The following is a 26,368-nucleotide window of genomic DNA, read 5'->3' on the forward strand; positions in this document are numbered from 1 at the left end:
GGCACGACCAGGCACCACATCCGCTGGCCGCCTGTGCGGTAACATTGGATGACACACAGAAGGCTCGTTTGACAGCGCTATTGCGTCAGTACGATGAGCTATTCACGGATCAACCTGGCTGTACCACTTTAGTGAGCCACAAGATCCACACTGGAGACGCGCTTCCTTTGAAGTGCAACCCTAGACCCGTCAGCCTTGCGAAAAGGCAGGTGATTGATGGGTTGCTGGATGAGATGCTGTCGGCGGACATAATCCGCCGCTCGTCCAGCGCCTGGGCGTCTCCGGTGGTGTTGGTGCCTAAGAAAGATGGCAGCCACCGTTTGTGTGTGGATTATCGCCGTCTAAATGCGCTGACTCGCAAGGATGCCTATCCGCTCCCGACGATCAGCTCAATCGTAGGAAACCTGGGCAGCGCGCGGTACTTTTCCACGCTAGATGCCTCCAAAGGTTACCTACAGGTCCAGATGGCTGACACTGACCGGTCTAAGACCGCGTTCACGTGTCACAGAGGGCTGTTTGAGTTCACTCGTATGCCCTTTGGTCTCTGCAATGGTCCTGCGACTTTTCAGAGGCTCATGGACCGCGTCCTGGGGGAAGCGAAATGGTCCCACGCCATGTGCTACCTGGACGATATCGTGATTTATTCACAAACCTTCGATGAGCACTTAGGCCACATTGCCGACGTGCTCGAGAGGGTACGGGCTGCTGGGATGACTTTGAATCCTGCGAAAGCCCAAATAGCGCGGACCCGGGTTCAGTTACTAGGGTTCACGCTGGGCGAGGGCTCCATTGAGCCTGATGCGGAGAAACTTCGAGCCGTACTCGAATTTCCCGCGCCCAAGGACGTACGCAGCCTCCGCCGCTTTCTGGGAATGGCCAATTTTTATCGGTCGTTCATCCCGTACTGTGCCCGCGTGCAGGCACCCTTGACCAAGCTCTTGGGAAAGACTGCAGCGTGGCGATGGGGGCCCGAGCAAGAGCGATCCTTTCGCCTCCTGTCTAGTGCCATTGCCGAGACAGCGCAGCTCAGGCTACCCGACCTGACCAGACAGTTCGTAGTCCAGACTGACGCGAGCGATCTGGGTTTAGGAGCAGTTCTCCTACAGGAATTCGATGGCGTGCTGCAACCGCTGGCCTTTGCCAGCCGCTCCTTGCTGCCCTCGGAGAGGAATTTTTCCGTGACCGAGAAGGAGTGCCTCGCCATCGTGTTTGCACTGCGCAAATTTGACGTCTACCTTGATGGAACGCAATTCGTGGTGCAGACAGACCACAGTGCGCTCAGCTGGCTGATGCGGCTCCGCGAGCCTGCGGGTCGGCTGGCGCACTGGGCTCTCCTGATACAGCATTACGACTTTTCTGTGCAGTATCGAAAGGGGAGCACAAACGTGGTAGCTGACGCGCTATCCCGTGCCCCACTCGCCAGCGGCGCTTTGACGCCTGTAGGCGGAGGGGGCGAAACAGCGGACGAGCCGCCGGGCGGCAAGGAGGGGGAGCCCGGAAACGGGTTAACCCATTCCGCTAACCAGGCAAGCAGCGCTTCGCAAAGCGGACGAGAGGCAAAGCTCTTCGTGAGCGCCTCGGAAGTGCCGACGCGAACGGAAATTTTGGCTGCAAACCTGAGTGGGGACGGGACCATGCTCCCCTCTGGGATGACTGGAATCGTTTTCATCCGTAAAGAGCTACTGAAAGCCCAGCAAAATGACCCCTTTTGTCGCGAGGTGAGCGACGGTCTCAGGGAGACGGAGCGCCGTGACGCTACTTGTATTGTAGCGGGCGCAGGTGGGCAGAAGCCAGCGTGTGTCGCGGCGAACCCCGGGGATTCATATTTGCTGGACAGTGACGGGCTCGTGCTGAAGTACATAGCCACCGATGACGAGTCCATCGACCCGTTCAAGGTGGTTATCCCCAAAAGTCTGAGAGGCGCACTTTTGCGATTCTCTCATGACGAACCACTGGCCGGTCATCTGAGTGGCTCCAAAGTTTTTGCAAAACTGAGTCATTCGGTGACGTGGCCTGGCATGAAGCGTGACATTTTCCGCTATTGCCGTTCCTGCCATGTCTGTCAAGCGGTGAAGTCACGGGGCGGCAAGCCGCCTGGAATGATGAAACCGATTAACAGTGTGCGTCCGTGGCAGATGGCCACCTGCGATTTGATGGGGCCTTTCCCCAGGACCAAGCAGGGGCTCTTAGACCTGAAGGCCTACGCGTCACGGTCTGACGAGCTTGCGCCGGTACCCATTGCTATCAAAGGCAAGCGCAAAGGCACAACTGGTGCCGCGGAACGCAAGCGTACGGAGCACCGGTACAATCTGAGGCGACGGTCACCGGTGTGATTGATGCCGGACGGCGGACTTTTCCGCAACCGAAGGCACGCAGCCTCAGCTAGCTGGCGAGCTTTCTCGTCAGGCCCTACCCAGGCGAAGCACGGTGTGTTGTTTTTTTGTTGTTGTTGTTTGGCAGCATGCTCAGTTCCAGCCTTGCGTGTTTATCTATTTATTTATTTGTTTTGTTTTAGACAGTTTCTAGCCACTTTCGTTTCCCGCTTCGTCTGTTTTGTTCTAACGTACCGAGATGTACATAGGCAAACTTCAGCCCGCTCGTGCTTGCTCTTATCTTCGAGAAGGAATAGATTGGATTAGGTGTCGTTTGTACAGCGCGCCTTTTCTCATTTCCGGCCCGACTGTGGGTGGTTGGCTCCTTAAGTAGCCGTGTGTCGCGGTGCGCGAGTTTTGTGCGGCCCGTATGGAGGGGAAGTTGGCGGGGCGTTTGGGGCGATGGGGGGCGGAAAGTGCTCCCTTTGACCCTCGCCGCGGCGCCTCTGGACGCTTCTGATAAGGGGATCGGTGTCGCCGACCAGCGTCCGCGCACTTGCCGGTGTATGCGTGGTTGTGGCTTTGACTGTGTGCGCGCGTAACCATGAGCCAAGGCGACGCCTGTGAGTTGTGCCGTTGTGTTCTTCTGCGTGAGCGCGAGGATGAGAAGGACCCCTCGCTGTGGCCAAGGTTACACATCAGGACGCCGCCGAACGACCTCGCCCGTTTCAGTCGGCGTGAAAAGGGTGCCCTAACTGTCTTGTGCCGAACGTGACGTCGTGTCCAAGGGCGCGAGGTTAGTGCTCTGCCGCGGCCCCGTCGTCATCAACGGAAAGACCACCATCAGTCGTCGGCCCTCCCAACCCGTTCAACTTGAAGTCTGCGAGCGGTGAGTCGCCGACCGGCCTACTGGGCCGCGCCATCGAACTTTGAGGCTGACATCCACATGTCACATAGTTATACAGTTGAATTCACATCGCCTTGTGTACCGTGTATATAATCTGCAAGCTGTTTTGATTTTCTTGAAGCGTATGGCAGTGCTTGTTTGTTTACCTTGTTTTCCTTCGTTTGTGTGTTTTAGTTTCTTTTGGCTGTAACTGATGTGTAGCTAGTTTTTTTTGTGTCTATTCATTTCTTTATTTTGGAACTGAAGTGTAGATTATTTTTTTTTGTGTATTAATTTCCTTATTTTGGCCGCGTGCTATGCCGATGGGTAGGAGGGCATTTAAGGAGAGGGGAATGTGGGAATCCTGGCTTTCCGCCGTCGCCTTTGCGCGGCTGTGCCGGCCTCCCGCGTTGTTTCTCCTCTTTCCCTTGCTTCCGCCTCAGGCGGTGGAGAGGCGGCAGAGTGACTAATCACTGTCGTTTAGCCACAGCTCCGCCCCGGCTCCCCAATGGCCTTTGCCATTGGCGCCTTTTGGCGGGAATTCCGGGACCCGCTTTGGTGGCCGCGCACTGCGCGACCGTCCGAGCGGGGCCCAGAGAGAGATCCCTCCGAGACAGCGTAAGGTGCGTACGTTACCGTTTGTCCGTGCCGGCCTTTGCCGTTCGGACCAGTGCTTACTCGAGCTCGCCCGCACGTGTCCTCTGACCTGCAGCGGCTCGAGCCTGTCCAGCGGGGTCCAGCGACCTCCGACAGGCGTACCTTGCGTTGATTGCCCACTCTCTCTCGCAACCGACCCAACGGTCGACACGAGAGAGAGATCACAGCACTGCCGCGGGGACATTCTCCTGCAGCGGCGTGCTAGCGGCGCGCATTGCTCGAGTCGCTTTGTGCGCGCAGCGGAGCCTTGCTCCTCGCGCGTCCCCGGGACGGGGTGACGATTGAGTGTGTGTGTGTGTACTGCTGAAGGACGACGTGAATAAACGTCTCCTTCGTGAACTTGGAGGCCTATTTCTTTGCGGCGAATCGCTCTCCTCCCAGCGGAGGTTGAGTGCACCGCGTCGGTGTCCCAGTGTGTGTGTGGCCTCAGGCGGTGGAGAGGCGGCTGGGTGACTAATCACTGTCCTTTAGCCACAGCTCCGCCCCGGCTCCCCAATGGCCTTTGCCATTGGCGCCTTTTGGCGGGAATTCCGGGAGCCGCTTCGGTGGCCGCGCACTGCGCGACCGTCCTAGCGGGGCCCAGAGAGAGATCCCTCCGAGACAGCGTAAGGTGCGTACGTTACTGTTTGTCCGTGGCGGCCTTTGCCGTTCGGACCAGTGCTTACTCGAGCTCGCCCGCACGTGTCCTCTGACCTGCAGCGGCTCGAGCCTGTCCAGCGGGGTCCAGCGACCTCCGACAGGCGTACCTTGCGTTGATTGCCCACTCTCTCTCGCAACCGGCCAACGGTCGACACGAGAGATCAAAGCACTGCCGCGGGGACATTCTCCTGCAGCGGCGTGCTAGCGGCGCGCATTGCTCGAGTCGCTTCGTGCGCGCAGCGGAGCCTTGCTCCTCGCGCTCCCCCGGGACGGGGTGACGATTGAGTGTGTGTGTACTGCTGAAGGACGACGTGAATAAACGTCTCCTTCGTGAACTTGGAGGCCTATTTCTTTGCGGCTTATCGCTCTCCTCCCAGCGGAGGTTGAGTGCACCGCGTCGGTGTCCCAGTGTGTGTGTGGTGACGGCTGATCGGGGCCCTTGGCTCGCGCGAAGCTCGAACCCGCGCTGGGTGGTGGCCTGTGTCCACGTAGAAACCCACAATTATTACACAGCCTTCAAACCTAGCTTCTAGGTTTATTTTATCCTTCTCTATCCCGGCCGCGTCGGCTGAATTTCGATGGAGGGGAAATTCCAGAGGCCCGTGTACTGTGCGGAGTCAGTGCACGTTAAAGAGCCCCAGGTGGTCGAAATTTCCGGAGCCCTTCACTATGGCCTCCCTCATAGCCTGAGTTGCTTCGGCCAAACCAAACCTCCTCTATCTTAAGCAACCTTTGGGTTTCTTCTGTCTTCTTTAGTTCCCGAGTTATGTTTCTTCTATCTGCTTTAGTTCCCGAGTTAAACGTGTGTTACACGCTTTGTTAACAGGTGACAGTATGAGCCATTAAAGGTTTTCGCCGTAAAATTTATTGTAGCTTACCCTACAGCGCCTGTCCTCACTGCTGATTCCATGTGAGCAGAAATTATGGATATTTTCCTTGTGTGATTATGGTATTGAATGGAGGTTGCCTAATAAACAGTAGTTGTCTAAAGGCGTGTTCAGAGTGGCCCGTCGCGAAGGCTATGCGTCCTGCTTTAACCGGGACTCATATGGGAGTATATGAGGACCGGCGAGCCGCCTAACGGACCGCTATCACTGTGAGGTTAGCGAACGCGAACATAGAATGTTACAAGAACAGGACGGGCTGAACGACTCTTGCGACACGTATGTAGCGTAGTAAAAGTCAGATGAACGGGCAGCAGCTCCTAGCACAAACATGACGGCTTGTTTGGTGCTCTTTACCTTGACCATTTTACAGAACACATCACTGTACGGCCATGATGAACGGTGTGACCACGCATGTAGGGACAGAGCAGAATAACTGAATTTCCTGCGCCTCGAATGATTAGCGCGTTCTTATCAGAAAGGCCCCATAAAAGAAAACGATGTTTTTTAATAGCTATGAATGGAAACAAAATGACGGACGATTTAGAGGGCTCAGACGAAATGCTAATCAGGTGCACTAGCACTTCGGTTTTAACTTCCATTTTGTTTTCAGTTAGAGGCTCGATTTGTATGATCAGTCTTGAAATAAAGTGTGCAGGTTGCACACAACGCTGTGGGCACGTTGCCACTTGCCACAGTGAAGCAGACCTCAAACAAATTTGAGTGATAGCCTCTAAAAACATGCAGGTTTCGCTGCAACTTTCTGCTTTCACGAGTGAACTGCATGATATCGGTAATTTTTGTGACCATGGGTTGGTATCATGGCATGGTAGGCATGGTTTGGAAATTTTAACTTATTACGGAGTTATCGTCGACGACATTAATTTACATCTAGCAGCGGGGCCAATATTGATCGTTCCTAATTTCCCGTTTCTAGCGAGTGCAGTCGTGTGTCCTTAATATGGACGCTCTGGCTCAAGACTCAAACTGTACTAGGAGCGAATCGTGCTGTACCGTGACCGAGGCGGCTAGGCTGGAGACTCCCTTCGAAAAGTGGATAGCTTGACAAGCATTGATAATAATTGAGGCAATGTGTAGGTTGACGTGCATTTGTGACTGGGCCATGATGGGCCGCGCGTTCTGAAACTGTGCGTAACGATGCAGACATCAGCAGCTCACGGCTGCTCCTGATGTCGATGGCCATGGGATCGTGTGGAATACCTGCATCGTGTGCTGGCGTCCCGGCGGCAGCGAGTCTTGTCGCACTACTTTGACCAGGTGAGTTATTTTTGACGTCCAACTCTTTTTTTTATTCCACTGCCTGCTACTCACTATTCATTAGTGATTTGCTTAGCTTGCATGCCCCAATTGTCTATTATTGTGGGTTTGTGGTTCCAACGCCCCCTAAAGCATTATGGCGGGGCACTTTTGCGTCCACCCTCTGTCAACTTTATTTTATACTTGTCCTATCAGGGACACACATCGTGGAGCGAGGGAGCGGAGACACAGGGTGCGCTTTTTGGCGGTGGTGCATTTAAGAACCAGAATTTAAGAACAATGAAAAGTTTTTACTCGTATAAAATTTAGAGAACAAATTGCCAGCCTAAGCGTAATATGTTCCGATCTATTTGGCGACCCATCCTGAGAAGTGGGAGGCCTTTTTCAGGTTGAGTGCAAGCTTAATCGAGCCTAGAAGTGCAACTCGCTTCTAGCTTTCAAGCAGCGGACGGTATTGAAATGCAAGAAAAGTGGCGGACATAACTGCGCGGCTCCGTTGAATGACCCCATCTCTTGCATTACTGAATCAGTCAACGGAAGCTTTATTTGCTCATTCGAGGAAAATTTGTACAATAAATTTGGACCGATGACCTACAAGGTTAGTATCCGGTGCAATACAAAGCGAGACATTTGGGCAGACGCATTAACAAATGTCGAAACTAATATTTCAGCAAAATATCAACAGCGAAGTAAGACAGCGAAATCATCCGGTGTCCGGTCGGTTACAAAACAAGGCATTTGGGCAACCACTTAAGGGAAGTGCAAATGAACGTTTGAACAAAATGTACATTTACCAAAAAATGTAAATGTACCAGAAAAAGAACTTCTAAGAGAGCTTCAAATCTCTCGAAAGCAGTATTTCTATTAGCCATGTTTTCCTGACTTTCGTCGGGATGAATTGAAATAATCTCTCACCTTACGTATTAATATGAAACGGAAGGTTGAAATTGCTTCCAACAGCATGTCTTGTGTTGTTAAAAGACAAAGTTAATATGATCTACAGGACAGGAGAGTTTGTTCCTAATATGCTATTTACTAGACGATTCACCCAATGAACGCGCAGAGCAGAAAATTTTGCTACTTGAAGATAATCAAACATGATTTTCCATGGACGATCCAGTGAAGTTATTATTCTTTAAGGCACACACATTTAATTCACACACATTAAGGCACACACTTGAAGGCACACACGGCACACACATTCGAGTTGTGTTGTCAGCGTCGCATGAATGGTCGGCGCAAATACGTTAGACGTGCAGGCCTGCGTAGCGAGCAGTCAGCTAACTGAGAAAATGAAATGGCCGTCACTCCACCAACCCGGTGCAAAATGCGGACACGCGGACCAGCTATTTCCTTTGCTACGAAGGCGAAAACACGCATGTGTGACAGTTCCCCCTCCGTGTCTAATGCAGGCTCGTGAACACGCTTCGAAAGCTGTTAATTCCACTTGTGTAGCCCATGGTGATGCGTTCACTTTAACGGAGCGCCTGCGTTATATGGAGAAGAAATTATGTGGCCTTACTCGGCGGACACTTTGGCAGCGCCTCAGAAAGCATTCGTGCACAAAATGGTTTCAGCGGCAGCTGCTATGCAGTGCTATTAAACGCGAAGTGTCCATAATAGTTCTCACTCGAAATTGAAAGAGCATAGGGCTATCACGCAGGGGACAGTGAAGCTGATCTTTTCGCGCCACCACGGGTTCGAATGCCAGTTGCGGATATTCGTTTCATTTATTTATTTCACTTGACAAAACCCAGAAACACCGCAAACCGACGAAAATCGCAAGATCTGGCTCGAGGTTTCCCATAGAAATATTTCTTTCGCAATAATAGAAACTTAATTTTTTTGTTTATTGAGTGTCTACCTCACGTATTATATGATGGTGATGTTTCTCTTTATGGAGACTGTTATAAACGCTGCCAGTTACTTTACCTTACCTTCTCCTTTTTCCTAATGCCTTTTCTGTTGCTCGCTCGCTACTTTATGATCTTTTTTCCTCTCATCCGCACCTCTCGCACTCTAACTTCTCCCGTGCAGTGCGTGATGAAGACAGAAGAATGCTTTATGGTTTTGTGGGGTTTAATGTCCCTCAGCCACTCAGGCCATGAGGGACGCCGTAGTGAAGGGCTCCGGGAATTTCGACCGCCTAGAGTTCTATCATGTGCACTGGCATCGCACAGCACACGGGCCTCTAGAATTTCGCCTGAATCGAAATTTGACCACCGGGGCTGGGATGGAACCCGCGCTTTCGGATCAGCAGCCGAGCACCATAGCCACTGAGCTATCGCGGCGGCGAAGAGAGAAGAGGGCCTGGGTAGAGCTTTCAGAGCTTGTAGGCAACATTTCTGTTTCTGTTCTTGCTTAGTTGATTTGGCCGCCAGATCACAATGACCAGTGCGTATTGCATAGGGTGAAGTGAGGTACTCTGAAAATACTCATAATTTGGAGTGGGATAATTCCTCAGCCTGTTGGTACGGTTCTATGTCGCTCTAGGTCTAGCTTTAATCATGAAACTCCGGCCGGGTAGGTGCGTAACCTATTGCCCAGTGGTTGGGGTCATAACTACGGGCGCAGAATCTTTGCCGACTCGGTTGCAACGAAACCGTGTATTGACAGGTAAAGAAGCAATCAGAGGTGCGCACTTTGTTTGCCTGAACGTGAATGTGCGCGAACTTACGTTTCAGTGTGACTGAATTACTGCTGTTGAGTTGCCGGTACTCCTTCAACTCTACCTGTCTTTTCGAATGCAGGGCCTGTTAGCTGGGTCTCGTCGCAGATGCTCTAATGGCTTTACGCGGGTGCCTACACCCGCGTAGCGAGACGGAAGCCCAGTTCCATGTGGTAGTCTGCGGGTGAGTAGTGCTAAGCAGCCAGCCCTCTGTTTGTTGCAGGCAAGTCCAAGAATGAATTTTCTGCATTTCCGATTAAGTAGCTGGTATAAATACCTCTGAAATGTAAGTGCTGCCAGTATGTGTCTGGCCACACGTCAAAAAGCATTCGTCGACGAGATGGTTTTAGTGCCAGCTGCTAATGCAGCGCTATTAAACACAAAGTGTCTCATATACATGTTACTGGAAATCTAGAGCAAACTTTTTAGCTTACAAAACGCTAGAAATGCTGTAGGGGAATAACGAGTGGAGTAGTTCCCCTTCACTTTTGCATCGCCTTTATTTCTGAGCATCATCTTTATTTCCGAACGCCTTCGCAGCATGCCTCTGGCGTCTTGGATGTGGCAGCCCGCTGCAGGCAGCTTTGTGCGTTCTGAGCTGTGGTTCATCGCGGGTCCGGCATAGGGTGAGTGAGAGGGGAGACCTCTTCGACTCAAGTTCAAGTTTTTTCATTCAGGCTTACACATGGCAGACAGTTAATGATGATGCGATTTTGTTCTCGTGGGAAGTGACTACTTCATTCAGAGAGAAAGCGTCCCTCGGACTCTACTGGGTGCTTTAATACCTTGCGGAAACAAGAGACGTTGACAGTCTTTTCCGAAAAACTAAGAATTGGAGTAATGTATTTTGAGAATTGAGAGCGCGGAGGGCTGTCCAGCCTTCCCTCAAGTGCCACTTGACTCCTACACTCCTACAAGGTCACAAAAAAATACTGGCGCCATGTGCTGTCAAACGTAGGCCCTTAAGGGGTAAAAAAAATGCAAACGTGCAGCTAAACCACCTTGAAAACACTGACTAGGCAAAGTAGGCACAAAAGCTACCTTCAATTTTTTATTTGTGTGTCCATCGTCTTTAGTACTAAATCGGGAACTGATCAGTTACTTCATTGAGGCTGGCGTCAGCGCCAAAAAAAATTATTTTCGCGAAGAAGCACTGTCTGAAAGGCAGGAGAAATTGGAGTTTGTACCCATATCTCCAGAGGATGTTCCACTAGTTGGACCTTTCAGCTTAAAAATAAAAAAGTATAAATAATTCACTCGCGTTAGCAAACAAGCTTATATTTTTTGCACTGTTGGCGTTATTTATCACTTTGCTGTAACGGCGGATTTTATTCGTACAGCAGCTGGAGCGTCTGCTCATTCATTACCTGAAACTGGTACCCAGGAGGTAATTTTCCTTTGCTGCTGTATGGTGACAGTATCTATGCACATTTTTAGTATTTCAGTGATTCCTTCGAGTCAATTTGCCCCGTTCTATTCTGGTCCGCTGAAAGTTGTGTGTATGCCTTTCCCTTCATTATGATATATACAAATATATATAACCACTAATGTATGCCAATAGGTTACAAGTAATTACTTTCCGCGCACATTTATTCGAAAGCCTCAATGCATCAAATTTTCGTATTTGTATTGGGAAAAAATAGCGCGAAAGACACGGACAAGGAAGTCGGCAAGATCAGCGATAACTATCCGGCTCGGACTAGCGTCTCGTGTATTTGCTTGTCCGAGTTTTTTGATCAAATGATGAATCAACTAGCGCGGCTTTCTAGAAATTTTAGTGTGTGGTCAGCTATAGAACGAGAGATGATTAAAATGTTCTATTTCGTAGCGTTTTAGAAGCAGTAAATAAATGGGGCTCAGAAATTTAAATCCTCATGATTTAATTTGCTTGCTTACCTCCGTGTATCCGGGAACACTGGATCTTAACACCGGTACTGAAGCACGCCCAGTTCAACAACAATCTCCTTGGTGGCCGCTTGACAACGTCGCTGTAGTGCTTGTGAGTGTGCAAAGGACAATCGGACATTCCCCGCATTGCTTGCTTCAAAACGCCGGAATTTTTCTAAGAGCACAATTTCCGCCGCGGTTACGCAGATTTCAGACTAATTCGTGCTACATGTGGATCACACTGCTGCATGAAGGGCAGCATGCTATTGCACCTTGCTTTAGTCCATCTTTCCTTGTGCTCCTTACAGGTAATCCAGGTGGAATTGTACCTTCATTTTTAACCAAGGAGCGTGCAGTCACGCAGACGGTCGTGCCCTCTATCAAGGGCGTGTTTTTTTCTGCTATTTACCCATCTTGCTCCTCTTCTAAACTTATGTTGCTAAATTGGATAAGCAAACCTCATACCAGATTCGCGATGCAAAAAATGGTGCTCGATTTGCGTAGTCAGGCCAAATGTCAATTAGCTGCGCTAGCAGTTAGGTTCTCACTTCGGTACCGGTGTTAAGATTCAGTGTTCCCGGATGGAAGCTATTCGGATATCGATAACGGGTCAGTGTACATATATGCAGAATTAGTAATTCTCTATATTCATAGATCCCTAGTGGTCTTCCTACCACTCCTGGCTCAGTGGTGCAGCGGTCAAGCGATGCGCCACTGCCCTTCTACGGCAGCACAACAAAAATTTGTCTTCTATTTTTGGACCGGCACTTTAATATTTTTCTAGTGCACAATGCGTGTTTATTGTGAATGAAATGTGGGACCTACTTGCGACGCCGACCAGTACCTTCTGCCAGCCGTCATATGCTGATTCAGGAGGTCCAGGTCCAGGTGACCAGGCCAAGAACTGGGCTTCTTAGTATGTGACATCCTGACATCTCCCTCACGACTGCCCATTTACATAGGGGCGGCTGAAAGAACTAGAGGGACAGAAAAATTTGATGTTGATTGCAGAGCTGACGACGTTGATACTTGGGGGGGGGATAATCCAAGCTTTACATTATTAAATGATTAGCACTGGGACAATGAGCGGTTGAACAATACAAGCATCCATGCTATAGAACGCACCCTTGTGCTGACGCGCGCAGAGCACCATACACCCGTCTTATAAATGCGGTACAAATCGGGCTTATCAGGTGTCTTAAGGCTCCTCGAAGGAGATGTGTTGAAAAATTAACAGTGTCAAGCTTATTTCTCACATGACGACATTTTTTCCTGAGGTGTCATAGATCCCAAAACAACACAGCAATGCTCGTAACAAAGAATCGATTAAGTTGCGGATCACCCAACACACCGTGCCGTCTTAAATGATCCTATTGCAGGCGGCTGGGCCCAGTTGACCCAGCTACAGGAGCACGCCGCCCCATCGGGAAACAGCAGTTGGACAACTGATAGCCTCGAAGATGTGCTTAGTTCGGCAATTATCCCAGCCCACCTAACGGAGCAGGCGAGTGCGTGGTCAACGTTCTGTGGCGGCGTTGGCATCGACAGCGGCGCTGACAACGAAGAGGAAGCTTGGTGCGTGACCTCTGTTGCTCAGGACAGAACAGTCTCTGCAACCGGCCTGACCAGGAGTATCAACAGCCCGCTCCTCCGGCATCAGCGGCGGCTACCGGGCTTCCTTCAGTAAATGTGGATCACTTTGCACAGTTTCACCAAAAGTAAGTAAGCCACAGAAGGGAGCAATAGTGGGCCCGTTGTTTCATGAACAAAGCAAGAAAAGGAAAAACGGCGCAAAGGAAAAACAAAGGAAGAAAATCTCTGTATTCCAACAATAAAGGCTAGGGCAAATCGTATGCATGAGGTTCATCTACAAGCTTCTCACAAACCGAAACTTCTAACTTGTGTTATGTTTTTATTATTTGGACACGGTAGCTGCGGTTAAACGGCACCATGTTTTGCTGGACAGAGCCTTTGTCATGGGTGCTCGCTTTAAGAGGCATTATTGCGGTCGGACGTAGAGGTTGCGCCAACGACGGTTCGTAAGTTACGCACAACCACAATTTACGACGTCCGCAATATCTATGGCTGACATTAATTGAAACTCGCATAGTGGTCCTCACGATAGCTCGTTTCACACATGGACATGGAGATGGCGGCTGCACAATAGAGAAATAAAACTGCAGGCACTCGTTCGAAGTATGTCCCCGCTCTACTTGCGCCGACCTATGGTGTCTTCTTGCTTGAAAGAGCTGTTAGAGGGGCCATGTTAATCAGAGGTGATTTCGTTGCCATGCAGATGCTGCAGCCAATTCTACACGGGGCAGCGAACGAGGTTTGTTGTGGCGTCGTGTCATCCTGAAGCAGCCATACAGAAGGGATGATCGTGCTTCTAGTCGGACGTCTGTGACCGTTCAGCCACATGCTATGGTGTGCTGCGGCAGTTGGACGTGGAAATCGAGCGTCGCCCTGGATGCGCACACCGTTCCGGCGGCCCATCAATGCTTGAACAATGAAGAATAAAAAACATGGTTTTGGGTGTTTTAGTGTCTCGGGCATGCTTTCTTCCCCCGAGGCCGACAATACTGGTTACACCAGCCAAGGCCTAATACCTACTAGAGTATAATCGTGAGAAAGCCTTATTACCATTGGTAGACCCCGAGCGAGTTAGGTTAATTAGGCTAATTGGTTAATTAAGTTTAACTAAACTCAGTCCTACTTACTTGGAACATCACTATAGGATCCCTTTAATTAATTGCATGGCTACTAGCCAAAGTACAATTGGTCCAGTTTGAAATTCGCGAGCTGTGACGTCAAGACCATTTCGACCAACTGAAAAGCGTGACATTTCTGTCAACTCCTGCTTACAACGATGAGACATTAAAGGCTTCCGCCTTAAAACCAAACTTTTCCAATGCCTTGCACCCCCCGTGGTAGCTCAGTGGTTAGGGAACTCTGCTACTGGGGCCGGAGTTTACGGGTACGAACCCGACCAGGGCGGCTGTGTTTAGATGAAATGAGAATGAAAATTGGTTTTTGAGGAAAGAAAAATGGAGAAAGTTTAGATGGCACCGAAACGCAAGTGGTGCCTTGCGCTGTGCGATGTCAGTGCACGTTTAAGATCCCCAGGCGCACGAAATTATTGCGAAAGCAATACTGCTTGCACTTCCAGCCCGTCGCGTAGCGAGGCCGGTAGCTACCAAGCGCGGCCTAACGCCTGCTCCTGCCATGCCCGGCGCGCTTAGCGGTCTGACGTCACAGCTGCAAGAGCGGGGCTCCAACCAACACCACCTAGACGAACTAGGTGGTGTTGCTCCAACTTGCGCCATCGCGTAGCGAGGCCGCAGCTACCAAGGGCGGCCTAACTCCCCGCGGCGCGCTTAGCGGTCGGTTCTGGTGTCCACCGAGATGGCAGAGAATTACTGCGCCATTTTCTTTCCTCAATAAGCGGTGCGTTCAAAGGGCAAGGCATGGCGCAGTAATTCTCTGTCATCTCGGTGGACCCCCGAACCGCACCGTACAGGAAGGGAGGAAGTGGGAGTGAAAGAAGAGGGAAGCTTCTAGACAATCATCCGTTAGCGTCATCCGCTCGTTTTGGCGACCGAGGCACGCACAAATCTCCCAGCACGTGGGGGCCCTCGTGTGGTGAGCATAATGCCTTGTAAAACAAATGGGCAAAACTTTCATAAATAAGCTTTACTAAGAGCACTACCCTTTCAGTTCGTAACGGGGATACACAGGCTATGGAGGAAGTAGCGATAGCCCTAGCCGCAACGCACTCCGAATCTAAATACATAGTTACAGATTCCCAGGCGGCTTATAAAACTATATGCGTGGCAGAATCACGCCGCTAGCCTGCAAAATTCTTAGTCAATGTAGGACTTCAGCTGAACGGAAGGAATTAATATGGGTACCAGGTCACCAGGGAGTTGAAGGAAACGAGCGCGCACACGCTTCGGCCCGAGCTTTTCTTCCCCGGCATCCTTCTACGTCCTCCCTTCCTGATTCTGGCTCCCCCTCTCCGCTAACGACATATTCAGAAATATTGCAACATTTGCGCCTTGAAAGGCAGACACTCCCGAGGCCCGCTAAGGGTCTCAGCAAATCAGAGGAATGTCACCTTCGCAGGCTACAAACTATGTCTTTCAATAACCCAGCTACGCTTCACGCCATTGAGCCCGAGTCCTTTTCGGCACAGTGCAAATTTTGTGGCCAGAAGGTAAACTTGTACCACATGGTATGGGCTTGTCAGAAAAATGACAGCATTGAGATCATAAATCAGCCAACGCGGGAGGGCTGGGAGGCGGCCCTGTCCAGCTCGGACCTCGAGGAACAACGAGCCCTCGTCGCCAGAGCACGGGCAGCGGCTTTCACCAACGGCGTCCCGGACTAGGGACCCGATCAGCCTTCCCTTCAACTAAGGCTTTAATAAACGTTTTCATCATCATCAAGAGCACTACCAAGACACACCACCAGGCAAACCAGGCGCAGCTAGGGCTATTGCTTTCGCAACTTACCGGGCTTAACCAAGCAAAGGCTCTGCCAAATTTTTTTATGCGAAGCATACTACTTTAGCTACCACTTCAGCCCTTCACCGTGGCTATGCGCCTCCGAATCACGTGATACATGACGTCACACCACGTGACACGATGACGTCACGACAGTGGAGAAACGGGGGCCCACCTCGCGCTGTCGCTGTGGTTGTGTGCCTCCAAATTACGCGACACGATGATGCTTCGCATTCTCCAGGCTTAACGAAGTTAAGCCTCAGCCATTTTTTGTTGTCGTTCTCAAAATTATTGCGCGCGCCTACTGCGGGGTATTGGCCAAGACACGGCGACTGACAGGTGCTCAAAATGTTAAACAATGAAATAAATAACAAAATACACATATATATATAATGGTAATAATGATAATAATGATAATTAGAAAATAAATTAAAGGAATTCAGATTTGTAAATTGAAGTAAACTAAACAAATACTGTGAGATCCATGATCGATGACTGACAGAGGGAACAAGGCTAAACGTGACATGTTTAGGATAGCTTTCGTTGCTGAGGAATTACTCCACACTCTTCCCCTACGGTTCTTCCTTCTCTCTTACTTCTTTCTCTCCTGCCTTCCTTCCTTCTCTTACGGAGTGGTTCGGGCGTCCACTGTGATGTGAGACAGATGCTGCGTCATTCCCTTTCCTCAAAAACCAATTTTAAATTTTCACTGTTCTGCATAAATGGGAGTCGCTGTGCTTTCGCTCTGTAGCTCACGGAGAGGGTACGCCCGCTTATCTGTATTTTCAGCCAGCGTCCGCTTCGGCGGACGCGGTTATTGCGACGCGCGTCTCTTCTTCCACTCTTTCCTGTTTTAGCTCTCCTCTATCTGCACGTGGCAGCGGGGCTGACTCGGCTTGATTCAGTCGGCAGGCCCGTGCACTTTCGTTTTCATCCTCCTCTCAGTCGCAACAACTTTCGCTCACAAAGCATAAGTGAACGCGAAGGGGCCCACGAGGCAGTTAAAAGGAGAAGATGCACGTGATCACAATCATCATCATCATCATCATTATTTGCTCTGATGTCGTGGCACTGCGTCGAATCAGACGGGTCTGAGACGTCAGTCCGGGATGACCCTAATGTCTTAGGGCCGTGACGCAGCCGAGTGGCCTAGGCCAGCGTTCCTCTTAACGCACAGAGTGGGACTCCTTGAAGACGACGGCAACTGTCAGGACGTGCTTTGATAGCTACGTGCAGAGACGTCGACCGCCAGCAGCTTTCCACGACAACCGGTCCGGCGCTGGATGTAAGTACACGTCATCGTACACGGTGAGCACTTCAGTGCCCGTTCAGAGCTCGTAGAACAGGGCGGCAGGAAGGTATATACATAGCTATATAAGGTACCGCAAGTAAACTTTGGTAGAATGTTTTGCCTGGAAACTGGTATTCTGGGTATCATCGAAAACGCTCCCGCATTTATTTGTTTCGCTCAGCAGTAACACCGTTCTCTCTGCAATGCATGCCGCTGCAGCAGTACTCGACGCACGTCGCAGTTTGCTTCTTCGACGCATGCTGTGGGTTCAAAGCGTTTGTAACTACATGACGGAAGCGGTAGCCGGTCGTTACGTCTGCGGCTTACTCTTGGCCACGCGCATTGTCTCCGAGCTATTATTACATGAGTGTCCGCGGCTATTAGGTAGCGCAACGGGTTCCTGCGTTTTGTGTGCTCAAGCGGCGGTGACTCACATTCTTACGATTGTGTCCACCTACCATTGCAACCCCATGCACTAGCATCCGCAGCTAGGCCTAGTGCTGAGAACCGTTTAGTCGACTAGTCTCTCTTGAAAAAAAAATTAACTTGGCGTTTTGACAGCGAAGAGGACAGGAATTCAGTGATTAGGACGCTCGGTTACTGAGCCCAAGTATCCGGGTCCGAACCCGGCCGCGGCGGCCGCGTTTCGATGGAGGCGAAACGCAACAGGCGTTCCTGTGCTGTGCGATGTCAGTGCAAGAACCCCAGGTGGTCGAAATTATTCCAGAGCGCTCTACTCCGGCACCTCTTTTTCCCCGTCTCCTTTATGTCCTTCCTTACGCTGCGATGTGAGACAGATACCGCGCTATTTCCTTTCCTCAAGAACCCATTTCATTTGAAAATTTGTTTTTGAGGAAAGGAGATGGCGCAGTAACTGTATCACTTATCTCAGTGGCACCCGAACTGCTCCGTAAGAACAGGATAAAGAAGAGAGCGAAAGAATATTAGAATTCATTTTTGGTTTTTGCGGAAAGCAAATGGCGCAGTAATTTTCGCACACCTCGGTGGATTCCCGAACTGCGTCGTAAAAAATGGAGGAAAGTGGCAGTGAAAGAAAACAGATAGGCGCCCTAGTGGAGGGCTTTGGAAAGATTCGGACCACCTGGGGATCTTTAACGTGAATTGACATCCCACACCACACGGGCGAGATGCGGCCGCCGCGGCAGGGTCCGAACCTGGCAACTCCGGCTCAGCAGCCGAGCACCCGAAGCACTGAGCCACATCGGTGGACAAATTGAAGCTACGTCATGAGACTCATCGCTACGAGACGCGTCTTGACGACGCAAGGCGAGTAGGCCTTGAGCTCACGTGAATGGTTGCCATTGTTCGAGTTCCTTATAAGCACTTCAGGCAGAGACCCTTCTCGGAAGACGTAGGTGGAGCAGGCCTTGTGGAGGCGTGATTGGTTGCCGCTATTCGAGTTGCCTACGAAACACATGAAGCTTTTCGTTTACACTTTTTAGAAGAAATTCGCATCAAAGTGAAAAAAGGATTCAAGCGCCGCCAGCGCCGCATCCAGAAATCGTCGACGCTGACGTGAGTACCATTTATACGTCGTTAAAACGTATAGTTGGCATAATTCGAATTCCTAAATTGAATTCCTTAATCGGTGATAACTATTCGATGGAGGCAAAATTCCAGAGACTCGTCTACTCTGCGATGTCAGTGCACGTTAAAAAGCCGCATGTGGTAGAAATTTCCAGAGCCCTTCGCTACGGCGTCCCTCATACCCCGAGTCGCCTTGGGACGTTAAACCTCCATAACCCATAACCATTACCTCAGGTGCGCCGCGGTGGCTCAGTGGTTATGGTGCTCGGCTGCTGACGCGAAAGCCGCGAGTTCGATCCCGGCAGCGGCGGTTGAATTTCTATCAAGGCGAAATTCTAGAGGCCTGTGTGCTGTTCGGTGTCAGTGCACGTTAAAAAACCCCAGTTGGCGGAAATTTCCGGAGCCCTTCACTACGGCGTCCCTGATACTCTGAGTCGCTTTGGGACGTTAAACTTCCGTAAACCGTAACCATTACCTCAGGTGGATCGCTTTTTGAGGGTATTTTACAGCAACGCTATTGTGACTTTTTTTTTCCCGAAAAGACTTCTAGCCGCGCTCCACATGTTTTATGGGCATGTGTGTGCGTGCCTGTGTATATGTGTGTGTGTGTGTGCATGTGCGTGTGTGTGTGGGGGGGGGGCCTTTGGTCAGCTAGTCCAACAGGCACACTGGTCAGTGGAGAAAAAAAATGAGAAATTTGTTTTTGAAAATTGAAGCCAATATCAGAAGTGCAAACGCCGGAATCTCGCCTCCGGTGACGGCGGTAGACGAAATTCTAGAGGCCCGTGTGCTGTGCGATGTCAGTGCACGTTAAAGAACCCCAGGTGATCGAAATTTCAGCAGCCTTTCACTACGGCGTCCCTCACAACCCGAGTCGCTTTGGGACGTTAAACCCCATAAACCAAAACCAAACCAACCGAGATGCTGCTGCGACGCCGAAGGAACGCTGCCATGGGGTTCAGCCTTCAGTACGAACCAGAGGCGTCACCTGGCGTTCATGCTTGGAGGTAATTGCGTCCTGAGTGGGATTGATCTACTATCGCCCGCGGTGGAGAAGCACGTATTCACAAAATGAATGGTGGGACAGTTCAAAACCTGCTAAACTACCTGAAAGTTAAGTTATTTCGAGAATAGACGTGCAAGTTAAACATAGTACTTCATTACTGGCGTAGCCGGTCTAATACAGTCAGCTCCCACGTCGGCACAGAGAGCCCAAAGCTTTTCGCCGCCGCGCGGTCCCCCTGGACAGCCGAAGCTGGTCGTGCAGTGAAGCACTTTTTAGCACTTTGTCTCAATGTTCCTTGTTCTTGGTGTAGGCTAGCCGAGTGTCCTTCAGGACACCTACTGTGGGTTTTACCACCACTACTACAGTCAAACGCCTTCCAAGCACCACAATTTCGCCTCCGGTGACGGCAATAGCCGAGAGGATCACACGACCCCCAAGGAACGATGCCTTTAATTCAACGTTAAAACAAATATCGCGTGTTTATTCGAACATTCGCTAATCTTTTGCAAATGGGGACTTGATTGTGGACCAAGCATGAGCTTCTTTGCGTCTTCTTCCAAATGACGTTACTTACCCCTGTTACTCTCATCACCCGACTTGAGGTCGTTTTCAGTGAATTTCCTATATGGTAACTCTAGGACAACGTGTGCTCTGTCCAGTGAATAACTTGATTTTCCAAATAATGAATTGTTTGTAATTTGCTGTTTAACTCCTCTCATTTACTCCTGCTCGTTGTTTCTTTGTGAATTTGCTGTTCAATCTTTGCAAATAATTTTTGTTGATAGTAAAATTTCACATCTATTTCTGCTGCAGTGATCCGTCGAAATGTGGATAGCTTGACAAGCATTGATAATAATCGAGGCAATGTGTAGGTTGACGTGCATTTGTGACTGGGCCATGATGGGCCGCGCGTTTTCAAACTCTGCGTAACGATGCAGACAGCACCACACGGCTGCTCCTGATGTCGATGGCCATGAGATCGTGTGGAATATCTGCATCGCGTGCTGGCTTCCCGGCGGCAGCGAGTCCTGTAATGTTTGTCACACTACGTTGGCCAGGTGAGTTATTTTTGACGTCCAACTCTCTCTTTATTCCAGTGCTACACATTGCTCATTAGTGATTTGTTTAGCTTGCATGCCGCGATTGTCTACTATTGTGTGTGTGCGGGTCCGACGCTCACTAAGGCATTTTGGCGGAGCGCTTTTCCGTCCACTTTGTCACCGTTATTGCATAGCTGTGCTATTGAAGACACATATCTTGGAGAATATGTGCGAATACCAAGAATGCGCTTTTTAGCGCTGTTTCATTTAGGAAAAAGATATTACGAAAAATGAAAAATTTTCCTCGTATAAATTTTACAGAACAGAGCACGAGCCTAAGCGTAATTTGGCCGAGCCAATTGCCGCCCCATCCTGAGAAGGCGGATGCCTTCTTCATGTTGCCTGCAAGCTTACTCGAGCCTAGAAGTTCAACTCGCTTCTAGCTTTGAGAGAGAGAGAAAACTTTATTTACAGAGGAATTCGGGGCACGCCCCAGGGTCCCCGCACGACCCCACTGCACTCAAGTGTTTATGTTCCGAAGGTCCATAACACTGGCAGGCCGGCCGGTGGCGATGGTCTGCACGGCCGGGTCCTCCGAGCGCAGCAGGGTCTCCCAGTCCTCCCAGGTCTTGAGGTTCTCTAGGTCCCGCGGGGGAGGGTCCGCCGGGCAGACGGAAATGATGTGGAAGGAAGAGGCGAAGGGTTCTGGGCATAGAGTGCAGGCCAGAGTGGGGAAGAAGGGATGATAATGGGCTGGGGTAAGGGGTGAAGGGAGTGTGTGTGTCTGTAGTCTGCGCCAGAGTGTTGCGTGTTAGTTATCTAGGAAGGGGTGCTAGCTTTGACGCAGCGGGCGGTTCTGAGATGTGAGAAAAGCGGCTTAAATGACCACGACACTCCGTTGATCGACCCCATAAGTTACGTTATACAGGCAGGCAGGCAGGCAGGCAGGCAGGCAGGCAGGCAGGCAGGCAGGCAGGCAGGCAGGCAGGCAGGCAGGCAGGCAGGCAGGCAGGCAGGCAGGCAGGCAGGCAGGCAGGCAGGCAGGCAGGCAGGCAGGCAGGCAGGCAGGCAGGCAGGCAGGCAGGCAGGCAGGCAGGCAGGCAGGCAGGCAGGCAGGCAGGCAGGCAGGCAGGCAGGCAGGCAGGCAGGCAGGCAGGCAGGCAGGCAGGCAGGCAGGCAGGCAGGCAGGCAGGCAGGCAGGCAGGCAGGCAGGCAGGCAGGCAGGCAGGCAGGCAGGCAGGCAGGCAGGCAGGCAGGCAGGCAGGCAGGCAGGCAGGCAGGCAGGCAGGCAGGCAGGCAGGCAGGCAGGCAGGCAGGCAGGCAGGCAGGCAGGCAGGCAGGCAGGCAGGCAGGCAGGCAGGCAGGCAGGCAGGCAGGCAGGCAGGCAGGCAGGCAGGCAGGCAGGCAGGCAGGCAGGCAGGCAGGCAGGCAGGCAGGCAGGCAGGCAGGCAGGCAGGCAGGCAGGCAGGCAGGCAGGCAGGCAGGCAGGCAGGCAGGCAGGCAGGCAGGCAGGCAGGCAGGCAGGCAGGCAGGCAGGCAGGCAGGCAGGCAGGCAGGCAGGCAGGCAGGCAGGCAGGCAGGCAGGCAGGCAGGCAGGCAGGCAGGCAGGCAGGCAGGCAGGCAGGCAGGCAGGCAGGCAGGCAGGCAGGCAGGCAGGCAGGCAGGCAGGCAGGCAGGCAGGCAGGCAGGCAGGCAGGCAGGCAGGCAGGCAGGCAGGCAGGCAGGCAGGCAGGCAGGCAGGCAGGCAGGCAGGCAGGCAGGCAGGCAGGCAGGCAGGCAGGCAGGCAGGCAGGCAGGCAGGCAGGCAGGCAGGCAGGCAGGCAGGCAGGCAGGCAGGCAGGCAGGCAGGCAGGCAGGCAGGCAGGCAGGCAGGCAGGCAGGCAGGCAGGCAGGCAGGCAGGCAGGCAGGCAGGCAGGCAGGCAGGCAGGCAGGCAGGCAGGCAGGCAGGCAGGCAGGCAGGCAGGCAGGCAGGCAGGCAGGCAGGCAGGCAGGCAGGCAGGCAGGCAGGCAGGCAGGCAGGCAGGCAGGCAGGCAGGCAGGCAGGCAGGCAGGCAGGCAGGCAGGCAGGCAGGCAGGCAGGCAGGCAGGCAGGCAGGCAGGCAGGCAGGCAGGCAGGCAGGCAGGCAGGCAGGCAGGCAGGCAGGCAGGCAGGCAGGCAGGCAGGCAGGCAGGCAGGCAGGCAGGCAGGCAGGCAGGCAGGCAGGCAGGCAGGCAGGCAGGCAGGCAGGCAGGCAGGCAGGCAGGCAGGCAGGCAGGCAGGCAGGCAGGCAGGCAGGCAGGCAGGCAGGCAGGCAGGCAGGCAGGCAGGCAGGCAGGCAGGCAGGCAGGCAGGCAGGCAGGCAGGCAGGCAGGCAGGCAGGCAGGCAGGCAGGCAGGCAGGCAGGCAGGCAGGCAGGCAGGCAGGCAGGCAGGCAGGCAGGCAGGCAGGCAGGCAGGCAGGCAGGCAGGCAGGCAGGCAGGCAGGCAGGCAGGCAGGCAGGCAGGCAGGCAGGCAGGCAGGCAGGCAGGCAGGCAGGCAGGCAGGCAGGCAGGCAGGCAGGCAGGCAGGCAGGCAGGCAGGCAGGCAGGCAGGCAGGCAGGCAGGCAGGCAGGCAGGCAGGCAGGCAGGCAGGCAGGCAGGCAGGCAGGCAGGCAGGCAGGCAGGCAGGCAGGCAGGCAGGCAGGCAGGCAGGCAGGCAGGCAGGCAGGCAGGCAGGCAGGCAGGCAGGCAGGCAGGCAGGCAGGCAGGCAGGCAGGCAGGCAGGCAGGCAGGCAGGCAGGCAGGCAGGCAGGCAGGCAGGCAGGCAGGCAGGCAGGCAGGCAGGCAGGCAGGCAGGCAGGCAGGCAGGCAGGCAGGCAGGCAGGCAGGCAGGCAGGCAGGCAGGCAGGCAGGCAGGCAGGCAGGCAGGCAGGCAGGCAGGCAGGCAGGCAGGCAGGCAGGCAGGCAGGCAGGCAGGCAGGCAGGCAGGCAGGCAGGCAGGCAGGCAGGCAGGCAGGCAGGCAGGCAGGCAGGCAGGCAGGCAGGCAGGCAGGCAGGCAGGCAGGCAGGCAGGCAGGCAGGCAGGCAGGCAGGCAGGCAGGCAGGCAGGCAGGCAGGCAGGCAGGCAGGCAGGCAGGCAGGCAGGCAGGCAGGCAGGCAGGCAGGCAGGCAGGCAGGCAGGCAGGCAGGCAGGCAGGCAGGCAGGCAGGCAGGCAGGCAGGCAGGCAGGCAGGCAGGCAGGCAGGCAGGCAGGCAGGCAGGCAGGCAGGCAGGCAGGCAGGCAGGCAGGCAGGCAGGCAGGCAGGCAGGCAGGCAGGCAGGCAGGCAGGCAGGCAGGCAGGCAGGCAGGCAGGCAGGCAGGCAGGCAGGCAGGCAGGCAGGCAGGCAGGCAGGCAGGCAGGCAGGCAGGCAGGCAGGCAGGCAGGCAGGCAGGCAGGCAGGCAGGCAGGCAGGCAGGCAGGCAGGCAGGCAGGCAGGCAGGCAGGCAGGCAGGCAGGCAGGCAGGCAGGCAGGCAGGCAGGCAGGCAGGCAGGCAGGCAGGCAGGCAGGCAGGCAGGCAGGCAGGCAGGCAGGCAGGCAGGCAGGCAGGCAGGCAGGCAGGCTGGCAGGCTGGCAGGCTGGCAGGCTGGCAGGCTGGCAGGCTGGCAGGCTGGCAGGCTGGCAGGCTGGCAGGCTGGCAGGCAGGCAGGCAGGCAGGCAGGCAGGCAGGCGGGCGGGTGGGTGGGTGGGTGGGTGGGTGGGTGGGTAGGCAAGCAGAGATGATAGAAGCGGCACCAGAAACAAAACCTTAAAACAACCTGAAGCCGTACATCAGAAAAGAAACGCAATGCAGGCCAGAAAACATTGAACGGACAAATATTGGCAATGAATGAATGAAAAATGCAACCTTTGACATTTGTTTCGAGAAAAGGGTGGCGCCAAGGTTTCGTGTCCTTCATTAAACCATAGAAGTCGTCATGAATGAATGTTTATATTGAGAAAACCACAAAAACTGTCTGACTAGGGGTATAGAATAAATTGCATTTTGTCTTTTGCGCTTTAGAGAGCCCTAAAATGCACTAAGCACTGCTCTTAGCTTGGCTTAGCTCTTAGCTAAATCGCTGCTCTTAGCTTCAGCGCTTTGTTCTTCTAACAGAATTTATTCTTGAAGTGAGTATGTCATATGATACTGTATAGACGCGCTCATGGCAGTTCCGTTATTTTGCCTCGGCGAACTCACGTTCCTCTGGTATCAGTTACTGGCGCTGCACTACGAACTGAAACAAGCCTAAAATTTCCCGTTTGAAACTACCACCCAGATAGTTTCATACTTTCCTGCTTTAATCTTAACCCTTCATTACCATAAGTTGTCCTTACTAGGCAAAAACTTCAGGGGGCACTTAGACTGTCTACAGTGCATAGAGGCGAAAGCGTTTTCCGCACCAACTTGACTGCCCCTGTGGCACTGGTGACGTCACCACTGGATGCAGTCGCACATAATTAAGCACTTATTACTAAGTAATGAGAAATTACTACTTAAGGGCTATGAATAAAGGAAATCACGTGGTAACTGTCTCAAATATCTCGGTGAACACCCGTCATCCGTTTGTAGAGGAAGGCCAGAAGAGGGTGTGAAAGAAGAAAGAGAAAGAGAGGCCGTAATGACGAAAATGAAAATTGTATTTGAGGAAAGGCGATTACGCGGGTGGGCACCCATATATAGCGTGACACCTCAGCTGACAAGCTTCTGCTGACAGCCTTCTGTCGACAATAATGAGGCATTAAAGGCTTTAGCCTTAAAAATTACCACGGTACTGTGTTGCGGTGGCGTTGTGGCGGCGGAAACCCGGTTTTCTTTTTCCTGCAGGTGGACCCGCCACTGAGCAGCACATGACAGCAGCAGCTCTGGATGCATGCTGGGTCGTCTGCATCATAAGCGTGGCGTGCATTGAGTGGCAGTCAAAGGACACTTCAAGTGTAAGTCTTTGCTGGGGGTGACCTGGTGTATCTTAGTTAAAAATGTGCTTTTAAAATAATATGGAGAAGAGAAGAATTCATATGCTGCAACACTCACAACCAGTGTAACGGAACTAAATTTGCATAGCTTTTCAGTGGTTATTTTTTGACTAATAAGCACTTAGTTCGCCTTGTGAAAATGTGGGGACTGGGCTACCATGGCTAAGTGAGAAATTTTTTCGACGGAATTGTGTCCTGTAATCTAGCTGACGTACTGGCCAAAAGGTAAAAAGTGACTCAGGTTATGGTGATGGTGAAGTGAGGGGCTCCGGATATTTCTACCACCTGGGGTTCGTTAATGTGCACTGACATCGCACAGTAGACGGGCCTATAGAATGTCGCCTCCATCGGTGAAAGGAATGCTTCATATGCGATTATCCATCGCTCCTCATATGGAATCGAAGATTGAATGGGTGTTGAGTCGTTGCTCTGAATTGTTCCCAGTTTAGCGACAAGATATGCGGTCTTCTAATCGGTGTGACATATCCTGCTAGAAACCGATCATTTTGAAAATATTATAGCCGCTAGCTTGCCACCAATAATGTATCTCCACGCTCTGCCGACGCTTGTGTTAAGGAAAAACTGTATAGGCCAAGAAACCATGGTACAGGTTTAATAGGGGAAGAAATTGCCCATATGGTGGTTGTGCATATCCAAGACTTCCAATTGATCGAAATATGTAGCGCTGTTCTAGGCTATTTCCTGAATTATACCAACGATTCCCCTCGAAAAATGCTATGATTGATTATGTGTCTTAACGTGTTAAAACGTGGAAAAGAACCAACTCAACTCGCACAGTACCAAATGTTCCA

General features: G+C 52.5%; 2 protein-coding genes across 4 annotated transcripts in view; both read left to right on the plus strand.

The window, feature by feature from the left end:
- Positions 1-13,750, plus strand: part of LOC149346618 (uncharacterized) — a 31,273-nt gene extending 17,523 nt beyond the window's left edge. Inside the window, exons 8-12 of one of the 3 annotated variants that reach the window (XM_089586541.1) lie at positions 6,543-6,656; positions 9,407-9,508; positions 9,865-9,950; positions 12,591-12,929; positions 13,508-13,750. In XM_089586541.1, the coding sequence (XP_089442667.1) occupies positions 6,543-6,656; positions 9,407-9,416 (124 nt within the window). In that variant the 3' untranslated portion in view covers positions 9,417-9,508; positions 9,865-9,950; positions 12,591-12,929; positions 13,508-13,750. The remainder of the gene's footprint in view (positions 1-6,542; positions 6,657-9,406; positions 9,509-9,864; positions 9,951-12,590; positions 12,930-13,507) is intronic. The other 2 variants (XM_089586537.1, XM_089586538.1) reach the window with 2 other exon arrangements.
- A 7,593-nt stretch (positions 13,751-21,343) lies between these two features.
- Positions 21,344-26,368, plus strand: part of LOC149346619 (uncharacterized) — a 30,075-nt gene continuing 25,050 nt past the window's right edge. The window contains exons 1-2 of the mRNA XM_089541396.1: positions 21,344-21,359; positions 25,408-25,517. Of these exons, the coding sequence (XP_089397522.1) occupies positions 21,344-21,359; positions 25,408-25,517 (126 nt within the window). The remainder of the gene's footprint in view (positions 21,360-25,407; positions 25,518-26,368) is intronic.

Source organism: Amblyomma mixtum, chromosome 4 (assembly GCF_055824585.1).
Source record: "Amblyomma mixtum isolate Tamu chromosome 4, ASM5582458v1, whole genome shotgun sequence".
NCBI lineage: Eukaryota > Metazoa > Arthropoda > Arachnida > Ixodida > Ixodidae > Amblyomma > Amblyomma mixtum.